Source organism: Parambassis ranga, chromosome 3 (genome assembly GCF_900634625.1).
Source record: "Parambassis ranga chromosome 3, fParRan2.1, whole genome shotgun sequence".
Lineage (NCBI taxonomy): Eukaryota > Metazoa > Chordata > Actinopteri > Ambassidae > Parambassis > Parambassis ranga.
This window is the reverse complement of record NC_041024.1, coordinates 17,606,084-17,620,425: the sequence shown is the minus strand read 5'-3', so window position 1 is coordinate 17,620,425 and position 14,342 is coordinate 17,606,084. Positions and strand designations below refer to the sequence as shown.

The 14,342-nt window shown below is 43.0% G+C and overlaps 1 protein-coding gene across 1 annotated transcript in view; it reads left to right on the top strand.

Moving 5' to 3' along the window:
• Positions 1–378: 378 nt before the first annotated feature.
• galnt2 (UDP-N-acetyl-alpha-D-galactosamine:polypeptide N-acetylgalactosaminyltransferase 2) overlaps positions 379–14,342 on the top strand; it is a 39,122-nt gene continuing 25,158 nt past the window's right edge. Inside the window, exon 1 of the mRNA XM_028401593.1 lies at positions 379–813. Within this exon, the coding sequence (XP_028257394.1) occupies positions 718–813 (96 nt within the window). The 5' untranslated portion in view covers positions 379–717. The remainder of the gene's footprint in view (positions 814–14,342) is intronic.

The following is a 14,342-nucleotide window of genomic DNA, read 5'->3' as shown; positions in this document are numbered from 1 at the left end:
GCCAGATGAAAGCTCATAAACTATTTCTAAATATTGTATTGCTGTGTTGTAGCTGCTGCTGGATTATTTTCTGGTACAGCAGAAAAAAAGAGTAAGTTTCCAGCAGTAATGTTAGCATGATTGATTGATTTCCAGTATTGTTTTGTCACTTTTGAACCCTGATGTAGTCCACATGTTGTTGCTATCTCTGTCCACTTGGCCCACTTAGGGACAGCTTTAAGAGAAAGCTTTCATGCACTTTCTTTGACACGGGCAACAGCGTCTCTGGCGCCCCCACCGTCTCCTCACAGCGCATGCGGCTGCACACACAGTGAAACCATGTAGTGAGGTGATCACAGATTTTCTACCCACATAACTAAAATTTCACAATAATTTTTACACAAGAACTGTCCACACCCCTCTCCCCGCGGCTTCGTTGAAGCGCAGAACCGCACGGCACGGCTCGACTCGCAGCCAGCTCCGGCCCTCCTCCAGGGCTGCCTGAGCCGGTGTTTGATTGGATTAGAGTCGGCTAGCCTTTGCCCTCTAACCTCGCTGATGCTGGCTTGCTGCTTCCTGCTCCCTCCGCTCAGCCTGACCGACTGACGAAGCTTGCCGAAGCCGCACGGCGGAGCGCCCTGCACGGACACAGCCGACCGGGACCAGCTGCAAAAACCAGAGGAGAGCCGAGCAGAGAGCCGCGAAACACACAGGCAGGCGGACGGAAGACGGGCAGCCATGCGGAGGAAATCAAGGATATTGTTGTGTTTCGCGGTGCTGTGGGTGCTGGGGATAGCCTACTACTTCTACTCGGGGACAGCGCTGAGTCGAAAGGTAGGATTTCCGTTCCTCGACTGCTTTTTCTGGCTTCACGGTCCGTGTCGGTGTGGATGTTTCCTGCCAGGACAAAGCGAATATGGAGCGGTGTGATGTGACGCTGCTATGCCTGTTTTTCTTCTTTTCGTGGCTTTGCGGCTGTACGATGCTGTGAGGGTGGTGATAAAGGGCCTGCTAAGTATCAGTGGGCAGGCATTGATTTTGGTGGAGATGAATGTGGACAAGGGCAGCGGGGTAGCGGGGCTGGCCGGGCGGCGTGCACGGACCTCCCGCTGTGCCGGCGATTGCTCTCCCGTGGCAGGGGGAAGCAAAGCACGTCTACACCGGGCAGCCCGTAAACCACGGTACGGTGGTCTTACCGGTTTAACGTGAGAGCAGAATAAAGGTGAAAGGTGTAGTGATTGTTGTTACTATGAGGCTGCTGGCCTGGCTCACAGGGCCGGGGGTGGGGGTGGGGGGGTTCAGCCTGTAGAGCACGTCAGCACAAGCTGCTGCTCCCAGAAATGAGCAGAGAGATCAGGAAGTGTTGAGATTAACGCAGGGTTAAAGCACTGCGTGCTGTCAGGATGCCAGATTTGAAAAGAACATTTCAGTTTCCTTTCTTTCTGTTGTGGTGTCCAGACTGTGCGATCAAAACATTTTTACAATGTTCTTAATGAAGACTCAGCTGTAGCTGTACTGAGCTATAATAATAGATCTGTAACAGTAGCCCTGCGATATATCCTCTTTAATCTTCAGTTTCCTAATGCTTTTTATGTCTGATATTTTGTCCAATCTTTTCATAACAGCATGGACTGAATGTCAGGGCTGAAATGATCAATGTTATGGCATTTCTTCAGTAAAAGTTCAGTTCAGCATCTCTCTTGTTCCTTTAAATCAACACATTGCATTCATTCTGTGAAAGTGTAACCTGCAGCAGATAAATCAATAATTCAGCAAATGAATCAATCATAAAAGGAACCATTAGTGACAGCTTGACAATGAGGTTTCATTTTTCCCTGATGTTTCATAGATTGAATGATTAACTGATGCTGAAAATAATGTGCAGCGTCCAAAATGTGAATGTGAATAGAACTTCTCACTCTGTTCTGGTCACTGTAACTCGCTGATTCAGTGTATGTGGATTCCATTCATGATGTGCTCTGCCTATACATGCAGCAGTATGTCATGCATGAAATGTAAGTGAAATATCCTCCAGGCGCACACGTAAGACACAGTAATACAGAATGTGTGTGTCATAATTTTGTTGTGTCAGGAAGGCATCCAGCTTGTGCTGTTTGTGTGTGACTGACCGGTGTATCCTGCTGTGTGTGTATGAAGTGCTCCGTGTGGGCGGCTGTGTACACAGTACACTGCCTCTATTACCTCTCTAGATTTGCCTCTGTGTGTGTGTGTGAATAGTCTGTGTGTATTCCACCTGTCTCTTGTCTTGTCCTATCTGTCTCTCAGTGTTTGCTTTCCTCCAGTCAACCACAGCAGCCCTTTTACTTTTCCATTAGGCTGATAGCTCTGCTGTGTTTGTGTTCTTAAGGGGGTCAAAGTAACACTCCAGGATAAGCAACTTTCTCTGGAGTTGAATTGCGAGTAGCATTAATATGGATGACGGGTGTTCACCTGGCTGGTGTCTTTACACAGAGGGACATTTAATCTGTTTAAACAAAGCTGGTGCTGCACAGGTAACGTGTTGTTTTCCACAAATTCTCTCTTCCTTTACAAAGAGCAGAAAGGCAATTCAAATAACTTCTTTCTGCTGCCATGAACTAACAGGATACTTTAGTACATTTAGAGGCAGTCTATGCTGACATGAAGACTGTCAACAGATGGATTGAATTCAATGAAGCCCCCTGATACAGTTTAAAATGCAAATTCCTGCTGGTGATGTTGTTTATGTTCTAGTAACAGTGGACAGTCCCAGGTGAACTCATAAAACTGAATACTTTTAGATTTTTATTTAAATGTAGAATCAGTCAAGTATAACTGTGTTTAAGAGCACATAATATATGCACTAATTCCAGAGTAAAAAGGCTATAAAAATAACTTCCTCAGTGCCTCTTGGCTCTTCTTCAGCTCGCCATTTTTAATTTCATTGAGATAATGGCAGTGTGCAGATGTCTTTGCAGTGTTGGCTGGAAGTGTGTCCGAGAGCAGCGGCTGGATTTTCAACTGACAAAAACTGTGGATATTTATATGCATCCCACACTTCAGCCAGGACTCCCGCCTCCTCCTTTTACTGGTCACATCCAACATTACACCTCACAAAGCTACACGTTGTTGTGTCATTCAGAGCCTCCAGTCGAGCAGCTATGAGCCTGCCAACGTGAGAGGGAATCACACTATTATGGCAGCTCATTCAAATGCCCACTTCTGAGTAGTATAAAAGACAGCGTCTAGTTCCCAGAAGTATTAGTTAAGCTGGCTTCCTCAGCTCTGTCACACACAGATGATATTGTGGCTCTTCAGATCAAAGTGTTCACCAAATAGCATTTCTACTATACTATCAGCTGAAAAGTCACCCCCTTGGAACAATGTGTCTCTTGTTCGGCGTGCATGCCTATTATTATAAGCTACTTTTTGAACTCGGTATCAGCGCCTGTGAGCCATCGCATTGTGCTGTGCAGAAATTAATGTTAACCTTTTCTAACAAATTCCTTGGAATTTTTATTATGTGTCTCCAGAGGTCACAACCAACCCTGTGTACAAAATGTTTCTCGTATCTTCCATCTTTTGAGGTGCGTCAGTGGGAAAGTTTGTCTTTCTTTTGTTACGTTTACACAGACACAAACGATTCTCTGGTTTACTGGCTTCAGTTACATCGGCGTAGTGTCAAATCAGAGGACTTACACTTCAGCTTTCTGTTAGATGAAAAAGTCATAGGATCAGTTTTTGATATTTTAAGATGTATTTTGCAACAAGACAATTAATATGCCATTTTCAGCTGTAAATTAATAATGGTTTTACCCCTTGATGCAGAGAAATGCATGCCCTTTGTAATCTGCACTGTGTGTAGACTGTCAGGAAACTCTGTGAGGCACCCAGCTGCTGGACTTGGTACAAACCCACGTATCTGTAAGTGCATTGTTTTACAAAGAGGATAATGTTGCAAACATGAGCTTGCTTGCAGCCTCACCAGGATGCCCCATTAAAGTCTTCCTTGTTGGACTGACCTAAGAGGGTTTTTCCAGCCAGCTCTTAAGAAACCAGCTTCTCACTGTTGAGTCCATTTTCCTGTTAATCAGCATGGTGTGAGAGGAACTAAATGGCAGATAGAGGAGGGTGGCACCGGACCATAAGGGAAAAAAACAACAAACACAGACTGTGTTTAGAAAGTTTTCATCTCTTAGTAGTAAATAGTGTTTTTGTACATGATGAAGTACGTGACATACACTGGCGTCAAGACGTTCAGTAAAATCAATGTCACATCTCTCCTATAAACATAAATCATAAAGCTTAAATTAGTGCTAACTGTGTTATCTGTGACAAGCAACAGGGAAGAGCTGGAGAGTGACTGTGCATGAACAAATCACAAACACATGCTGTAAGGAGTCATGCCACATCATGGGCCACTTTCATTTATGTGCACAACATTGACCACTGTTCTGTTAGGAACTGTGGAGCTTGGCTGTCATCCGAAGGTGCATCAGAGCTGTGACCTGCATGTCAGATTAGGTTTGGTTTAGTTCTGTTGGTAGCAGAGGACTGTGAAGTTCTTCTCGCAGTGAGATGAAGAGGTGAGGTGGTGAACACATAGTTTAAGTGAAAGTTACAGTCTCTGTTATCTGCTGCTGTAGGCATTCAGCCTCCCTCTGCCTGTCTGTGCATGTCCCAAGCTTTGGCTTTATCAATACATCATTCTCTCATCAGCATGAACTCACTGCCTCTGAGTGTCTTTCTCTTTTTAAAGCACAAAAAATGTAGAAGCTGCAAATGAGACTGTCAGTGAGAGGGAAGATGATGATGTTGCATCATCAGCGTTGATAGGGTTGCTTGTCTTTAGCTTATTATTTAGCAGGTAGGGTGAATGGTGGATGCTGGCCTCTCATCGTCAGCACAGCAGCACGCACTGTCTGCTGGAGTAAGACACAACACTGTTCTTAGCTCTCCGATGCACACGGACCGTCACATACACACTGTGTCTTTACAGTGAAATCTGCACACACACACTGCTGCTTCTAAAGTTCTTGTTGTTGTGCGACCAGAGTCAAATTGTGAATTTAAAGATCTGTGGCTTTGAAACCACTTGAGGCCTGAGCCATCCAATATGTTTATCATGCCAAAATACAATGTAATTTCATCCAGCATGCAGATCTATTATTGCTAACTAACTGAAAGCTGCTCCACAGAGCAACGCTGAATCGATAAAAAGCTTCAATTAAACTGGGGATCCCTGGGTGCTGGATCATTTGCAGTTCTACACTTTTTGTTTGAAGCATTGACTGTGTGTGTGTGTGTGTGTGTGTGCTCTTCTTAAGTAATGATCACATCTGACAGAGGTGCAACTGTTTCAGAGAGTAAATGGAGATACCAAGGAGGAGTTTGTGTCATGGTTTTTCATAGAATCAAGAGCTTGTTGCACTTGTCTTGTTGGGGTTACACAGTTCATAGCTAAGAGTTCAGGTAGTGAGAGTGTTGTTCTGGTAGAACAGATCCACAGTGTGTGTCTGTGTAGGGTATTTTGTGAGTTTTCCAAATATAAGAGAAAAACCCTCACACAATAGAACATCCATTATGTTATTTTTGAAACCTTTTCTGGGTGCTATATTATAGACTAACATCAGCTGCTCAGTCCTGCTCTCAGCATCCTCCAAAACATTAAAAACGTCCTCCATCAGACCTTTCTCTTAAAATGCTTTATTCAGGAGTCTATCCCAAGTCAGTGGGCAAACAGCAGAGTACACCATGTAACCGTCAAATTAATAAAAGTTGTTCCAAAAATTACAAAATCATTTCAGTGCCAAATGCTCCTGTCATTATAAACTGCAAGAACACACATACCTGATTGGTGTAGCAATAGTAAACAAGGCTTAGAAAACAGTCATTTAAACCAATTACTGTCATTAGCTTGACCAAGAAGGCCAAATAAAGAAGGAGTGGTGATGGAAAGATGGGAAAAAAGAAATGATGAGGCATGAAGGGGAAAAGGGTGGCAGAAAAGAGGCTACAGCCAAAGCAGAAGTATGGTGGGTTTGGCAGCTTTTATTTCCACCATTTAGAAGCAGTTAGCCCTGATGTGACTGCAGTGAACAGGCAGACGGATGTGTAGATATCAGGAGATGAAGACTAAAGACAAGAAAGAGGTGGTTTCCATAATGGTGCCACTGAGAGAGCAGCTGGTATCAAACTGTTGTTCTGCTGGCAGGTAGATGGCCTGTCCTGATCTTTGCCATAAGAACTGAAGTTTTTATTTGCTTCACTTACTGTCAGTTTTTATCCTTTGTAACACCCCGCTCAGTCTCTGTAAGGGTCCCTGTGGTTAAACACAACAGCATGTTGCATCTGTGTGTGTGTTCAAAACGGGATTATTTTCCTTCTTGTGAGCATTTTCTTCCCTGTCAGATAAAGAACCTTCATGGACATGTTGAAAAAGAACGAGATGTATCCATTGTTCATGGGACCAGCTCTGAGACGAGCACTTTTCAAAGAGCTGGTTTTTATTTTAACATCAAGAGAAAACAGAGCAGCCTTCTTTTATTCAATTTGTCACTGAGAGCTACTGTACCTGCGTCACAGCGCTGAAGTTGACGTGTTCAGGACTTCAGTGTCAGGTCAGCTGTAATCTGCGTTCCTGTTATCAGGCTAAACTCTTCAAATATGCCCGATAGGCAGCGTAGGTGGCCATGGTGTTTTGCCTATGTCCTCTCTGTGGTAAGGACATTGAAATTTTGTGTGTTAAACACACATCTCATTTACTGCTGCTGTACTGTGGTACCTTGATGGGATTGGTGCAGGCTGTGAGTGAAAATAAATGATCAGAAACTCATAAACACAAATGGCCTTGCCATTTCTTTCACCTATACATCAAGTGAAATGTTTTTCTCAGAAGTTTACTTTTGTATTCAACATCCTGCAGGTTGCAGGTTATAAAAGGACATTCATAATATCACAGGAGCTGTGCGAGTGAGCCTGCTGTCTTTTTAAATGTCAGCAGAGAACATTTCTCTTCATCTGGACTCCTATAGTTGACTATTCCTGATGACCTAATGTTTCGTTTCTTTCTACATATTTCAAATTTCAAACAGAGGAGACGAGCTGTCTGTGCAGATGTTTTTTAGAAATGTTTAGAAAAAAGAACAATAATAAAGCAGCTCCTGCATGAAATTTATATAAAACAACATCAGCTGAATACAAGTGTACATGATCTTTTCTATCAGATGTTGTTTTATAGAGTAAAAGCCTCATTCATCAATAATTCTGAAATTGTGTAGAATTTTTTTTAAATCTTGAATTAATCAGTTAGGGAGCATTATAGAGAGATGAGACATTGCTGGTCAGGTAGGTGTGTTTTATGGAAGCCCAGCAAAACTCCTCCTGTGTTGAAACTGATCTTTTAAAATGTAACTAATGTCTGGATTTCTACCAAAGAGGTGGGTAGATGGAAACAGTGGTCTGTAGGAGGTGTTAATTTCTCACTCTGCATCACATCGTAGCCAATTAATAATCTTCTGGCGTTTGTTTCAGCATTCACACAGCAAAAATGTTGTCCTTTAGAGAAATCCTCCCAAAGCAGCATTAGTTCTGAACTAACCGGCTGTATGTAATGCGTTTTAGCTGCTGGATGTTGTATCCATTGATTGTCTTTAATTGTCATTTTCTTTAGGCTTTGACAGCCTGCTGGTTTTGATTTCAGCCTGTCAGAATGAATGAACGTTGTGTCTTGTGGGTTGTCAACACAGATATGCACAGTTTGTCCACTGACAGCAGCATTTATAGACAAGTATAGAGTGGAATCATCAGACAGGTTGTGTTTTTGTATAAGTGCAAGTCACAGTTTCTCTCATCTGGAACAACAGAGGTGAATTGCAGCAGTCTGTCAGAGGTGCTGCTGCTTCCTCCCTCCATCAGAGAAGCTGCTGTCTGAAATGAACACAGAAACACTCGTAAAAAAGGTCCAGATTTCACAGTAAAGTTTGTAATGGCATTGCTCGATACAAGTACAGAAGAAGCCTGTAAAGTGTTTTTTTTTTTTACAATATGATGAAATAGGTTTCAGGAAGCTGCTGACTCAGCTCTGCCAGCCCTTTATAGGTGTGTTAAAATGAGGAAGAATTGGAGTGAATAACTGATGAAATAACTGTCAGAAAGACTTTTTTAACCATAAACTTTTACTCTGCTATAGGCTCATATGTTGTCATATAAAAAGCCAGGACCCAGGACCCTGTGTGTGCATGTTTGACATACATGCCAGTTCTGCGAGCTAGTCTCGTCTCAGGGACACGTCAGCAGACTTTGGTTGTGGCTCAGACAGTCCTGTGTTTATGCACCAACTTACAGTATTACACAAATTGTCCGATTTTTCTTTCCACTCTTGCCCATTGAGCTAAGTTGCTGTATCTGACCTGGATAGCTCAGAAAAGGTAGCAGTTGTCTGCTCAAGTGGTGTAGAACTGCAGGAAAAAACCTGAAAATACCATCATTTAAAAAAAAAGACTCCTGAAGCAGCGTAGTGTGTCTGGTGTTTAAATACAGACTGCTACTGTATAGCATGTTCCGTGGCTAACAGAAACCTTAGCTGGCAGCCCTGTAAAAATAGTCACATTTAACACAATGGTTAAGTATGCGTCTGATTTAACCATAAACCTTCTGCATTTACACAAAGTGGGTCCAAAGGCCCTGCCAGAAGAGGTTTATGTGTAACAGCATCTCTTCAAAAGCATATGAGTTCTGCTGCTTCAGGACTGCACAACCTGTGCCAGTGGTAATTATATGAGTTCATCTACAGTGATTCATGGGAGGAAATTCTGTGTTGCTCCAAATAAGCTGCTGTACCCATCAGTTTCAGTCTAAACTACCAGCAGTGCCAGAAACTCTTTGTAGTAGTTAAGTGGCATTGACCCTGGCTCTAAATGAATCCCTTGAGAGAACCAGTGTGAAAACTGTGTATTTCTGCTGTAATAATGAATGCTACTGAATGCTACTGAGGCACTTTCTTAGACTTAAAAAGCATTTATCAGAGGTCAGTGTAACTGAATAAGCCAGCTACAAAAGCAGCTCATGTAATTTTCTGGACCATTGACAGGCTTTAGTCATTTGAGTTTCACGGAGATCCACCCACAAATGTCCTGAAAAATAAACTCCATTCAAACTGGTGAAAATGGGGAAAAAGCAGTGAAACATTTTAAGGGAATTCTTTAACGCGGTCCCAACCAACCCCTGACACCGACTAGCTTGTTAGCTACAGCGGATGAAAGCTGTATCAACTCGACTCAATGCACCCCCAGAAAGGCTGCATTTGAGGACAGATTGTGACAAAGCAGCGTGATAACAGTTGTCAGTTTTTAGAATGGTTCTTCACGGCCCAACCTGTGCCAATATTCACTGCATGTCAGTGACAAGATTGTGGATTTTCTATCCAGAACAGAATCCAGCAAACTTCTCATTATGACTGCAGCTGTCTGCCTGTCTGACGTGTGTCTTCCTGTGAACTCCAGAAATGTGTACAGTTGTCATTCAGCCAACAGAAATGAGCATGTTCTTTTGTCTGTCTCTATAAAATATATAAAAAATGATCATTATATTACTCATTATGAGGTGTATATATATTCATTTATCACTTACATAATCACTTATGTGGGATTCAACAGGTTTGTCCCAGGCCACACTTCCTCTTCCAACAAGACATATGGCCGTGCATTCATTCCCTGTGTTTCCCACCTTCTCCTACCCTTTTCTTTCTTTCATGTTTTCCCCCTGGTGTCTTGCTGTCTTCTTACGAATGCACTTTTCTTTCTTTCAATGCACACTTGCTTTTTCAGGCTATTTGTTTCAGATATTTTATTTAGTTTTGTTTGTTCGTTTGAAGTGGGCCAGAAATTCAGTCGGTCACCCTGGGAGCCAATTAGACAGCACAGTGTTCCTGCCCTGCACAGACCCACCAGAAGCAGACCTGTGACCCACTTTGGGGCCCTAATCCACAGTGTTAGAAACCAGTCATAAAGAAAGTAAGAAAATATTCTGAGCTCCTGGGCCAGCAGGCATCATGCCTTTTTCTGTGTCTGAGTATGTTTCTGCCTTAAAAGGTAGGTTTGATTTATCTGTGCTTTAAGCTCAGTGGGGGTGGGGCAGACGTGATTGTCAGACCCCATCAAGATGGACTAAGAATAGCTGAAGCAATCTAACACCTTAGTGTGAACTGGTTTGAAATGGGTTGATTCATGCCGGCTCTGCTGCGAGGTACCAAACTTTGGAGTTTTATAGGTGTGGGTACGGCTAGCTGACTCCACGGAGTGGGAAGGAGTGTGTGAAGCTCCTGCTACCTGTTTGTGAAGCTGTGTATCTGTAGTGAACTTTCTATTTGTGGATAGGTGGAGAATTTCTGTGTAACAGCACAGGCTGCTGGCTGTCTGCTTTGTTTGTTCCAGACACACTCCGTCTCACCTGTCAGCCTCCCTCTCCTCTCTACTGTCACTCGTCCTTCTGCTGCTGTCGGTTAACAACATGGCAGCCACAGAGTGCATGATGTTCTTGCAGGTCAGAGTTCACTGTCCCATCACGCCAGTAAATGATTGACCCTCTCAGATTGTAACTACAACAGCACAAGTATCTGCAGCCATACACAGCATGTGCACCTCCTGCCAGGAAACTGATTAAAATGTACGAAAGCAGCTAAATGAAATTACAAAACTATAATGAGGGGAGTGAGATAGATTGTGGCACTGCTTCTGTGTCGTTTCTGTTGTTGGGAGATTACTCACTGTTTCTCACTCAGTGGTGTACTAGAAATTAAATCAAACTTAGTTATTGCTCTGCCATTGGAACACCATGAGAAGTGAATGTCTGTATTATCGCTGCGACTGCTCACTAAATAATTAATTTTTTTGCTGAACCTGACAGCTTGTCGACCCCTTCTGCATGCTCATAGTACTGTATCCTTTCATCCTCAGCCAGCTAGAGAGAAATAAGCACAGGTTAGGAAAATAATAGTGCCAACAAGGGAAATAAATGACAAACACATGGCCCAAAGGACTTACTAGAAGTTATTGGCGAACACTAGCTGGTGATGGTGTGTCGAGCGAAGTGGAAAGCAAAGCCATGATAAAATTTTAATTAGTTTTGCTGCCGATCCTGTGCTCACTGAGGTGATCCAAGGCTGCGTCACTCTCAGACGTCTGCCCGTTGGTCTGTACTGTAGGTGATGCTTTGATTTGCTGTGACACATTAGGTACTTTTTATAGCTGAAACTTCAAACACTATTCTCTTGGACAAAAACCTCAACCAAACTACACACCCAGAAACCAGAGATCACCTCCCCAAATAGTCAGAGGAATTCATAAAAATGACATGATAAAGGTCTGTAATATGTCACTGTCTGGTTACTTTAACTATAGGTCATAACTCATAATGAGACACATGCCTTTCCCTGGGGAGAGCTACATGATGAGAGTAGCAATTTGTTTCAAAGTGCCTGTATCCCATTACAAAAAGTCTTTTGTGCACCAGAAAAGCTACAGAACGAAAACCAGGGTGTGTAATTAGCCATCATTAGAACTCTTACATCTGTTCCTCTCCTGTAACTTCAGCCTGTTGAACATAGCTGAGCAATACAAGCTGAGGTAATAATGCAAACCCGGCATGATAGAAACACCTGTGTGTGCCTTCCCCACACACACACTTCAAAGAGGGACCCGATGTGTTAATGCAACAAGAAGTTGCCTTAGTACCAAAAAATGACGCAAGTGCTGCATTAAATCTTTACACTTAAACTTAAAGGGACACGTCACCAAATATTTGTTGAGTTAATTTATCACCAGAGCCTGCTGCATGAGTCGAGGCGAAGGAAACGTCTTCACCAAAGGCTTTATGTGGAGACTTTTAATTTTTATTGCAACAAAACTTTTCCGGATGTCAGAGAAACACACACACACTACCACTGCTCACATCTATATGTGATTTCCAACCACAAAAACACACACCTTCCCCCTGCTGACTTACAGAAAAATGTTCTCCTTGTATGGGAAAGAAAATATTTATAGCCTTAAACCTCCTTCTTGTTTTCTTGTTCCAAATACACACTCTCTCTATGGTATGAGGTAACATGGATTTCAGCTATCAGAACTGTAACGGTGTGTATCTCAGCATTGTTTTAGGGCGTTACTGTAAATTCATCCAAAGCAGTTTTTTAATAGCAAAACTCTACATTTCTGTTTGTGCCTCATTATGTTCTCTTTACCAGGAGCTGCAATTCCACAAATGATAACCCTCCCTGTGTAATAAAAACCATAATGAAAGCGCTGTCCAGCATGCAGATTGTCTTGAAGGGAGTAGAAAGGTTTTTGGTGGCAGTAATCACAGACCACCTCTGCTGGTTGAGGAGGGACAATCAATTAGTGTTAGCAGGGAGGAGGAGGAGGGAGCATCAAAGAAGCGTGAGGAAGGAGGGGTGAAGGCAAAGAAAAGGGAGGAAGCAAGTGCTTGATGAAAGAGTTTGTACAACTGAATTGCACCCCACCACCCTGACCTACTTTTTTCCCTCTGCTGACACACTCGGATGATTCAGCGTTTCACTCCATCTCCCTCCCAGCTTCATCTTTCACCCTGGCGCTCAACATTTCCCCCTCGCACTTTGACTTGTTTTGCATTCCGTCTTTCGGTGTCTCCAGCAGCGCCTTCCCACTTCTCTGAAGATTGAATCTAAACTCGCCCATTATCAGGAGGCATTTGCTCAAATTAATTCTTAGGCTCCAGCTGAGTAACAGCGGGGGAATAAGAGGCTCTGATGATGCTGAATGTTCTTTGCCACCTTGTAAAAAAAATCGGACATTTTTAAACAGATGTCTTTATATGTAGTAGAACATTTTCTCTTTAGATGGATGATTGTGTGATGCTGACAGGTGAGGGTGTTGTGACTTGTTAAGTGCTACACATCCATAAATCCAGGTGGAGTGGTTAAAAACCATATACAGTTTATAGAATACCACTGACAGCCTTCCCGTCCCAGCACTCAGCCTTTCAGATGTTCCCACTGCTTTCTCGATTCTCCCCACAAAACTCTTCACTTCTTCTTTCATCGACTCTGAATCAACTCTGGCTTTCTTTTATGCATTCATTCTCACCTTTTATCATCTCACTCTATTCATGTGCTGCTGTACTCCAGAACAGAAACACAGAAGCTCCTGTCTCTAACCTCTCTCCCGCTACATGAAAGGACTCAAGAGTGTGTGCGTGTGTGTCTTAAAAAGCCTCACTACAGTGCCATAACAATAGATGTAAAGGACACCATGGCACCATGAATATGAGCTCTATTTACTGTGGCTTTTGAACCATCACTGACAGACCGGTGGACAGATGAGTGGACGGTTGGCAGCAGTGTTTGGTAATCAGGCCTCTGATCATTGTGATCGTTCCCTCCCCGTGCTACAGATGCATGCCAACTCTCAAAGACCTCTTCTTACTTTGACATGATTTAACTTATTGAGTTAAAGACACATTAATGATAATTAGAATTAATTACACACAGACAGTGACTGTGTGTGTGATGCAGAGAAATCACATTTATAATCTCATAAAACAAAGGAAATCAGTGAATCCTGACAGGAAGCAGTCGTGAGGAAACATTTGGCCTTTTCGTCTGGAAAATTTCTTGTAAAACGGTGGCAACAAATTGTTTCAGCCTCAGTGAAAAAAGTACAGCAGGCAGTAGCCCTCAGCTTTTCTCTGCAGCATTGTTGAGCTGCAGCTGTGGAAAATCACTACAGCAGGCAGCTCAAATGCTCAAAAGTTGATTTCCCCCTAGGGGAAGAGGCTCCATTTCTCAGCACTGAAAGTGAGCTGCTACTTTTTTTTATTCTAATAAATGACAAAACAGTGGAAGATGCAGAATTAGATGACTTTAGTCAGTAAGCACTCTGCTGTGGAGCAACAGGTAGAGATGGTGCTTTTAATCATAAAGGCTGCAACTGTGATCCTGCAGTCTTGCAGGTTGTTTCCGCTGATTAAAGCACCACCCATATCAGACAGTGTTTGACAAAACCAAGAAACTGATGATAATTTGATAGTTTTGCTTTGTGTGTGTGGTTTGACTTCATCAGTATATGGGAATGATTGTGCATCTTTTTTGTGCTTGTGTGTAAGATGCAGATGGGGTTTTGGGAAGATGGCCAGTGCACACAATTGCTCCATTGAGCCTACTTACACCCCCTGAGTGCCTGGGTCTCTCTCTCTCTCTCTCTCTCTCTCTCACACACACACACACACACACACACACACACACACACACACACACACACACACCCTGGTGAGACTTGTCACAGTTTGCTCAGTGCAGTCCAACTTCTGGACTGAGTGAAGTCAAAAAGGCTTCAGAGTTATCTGTA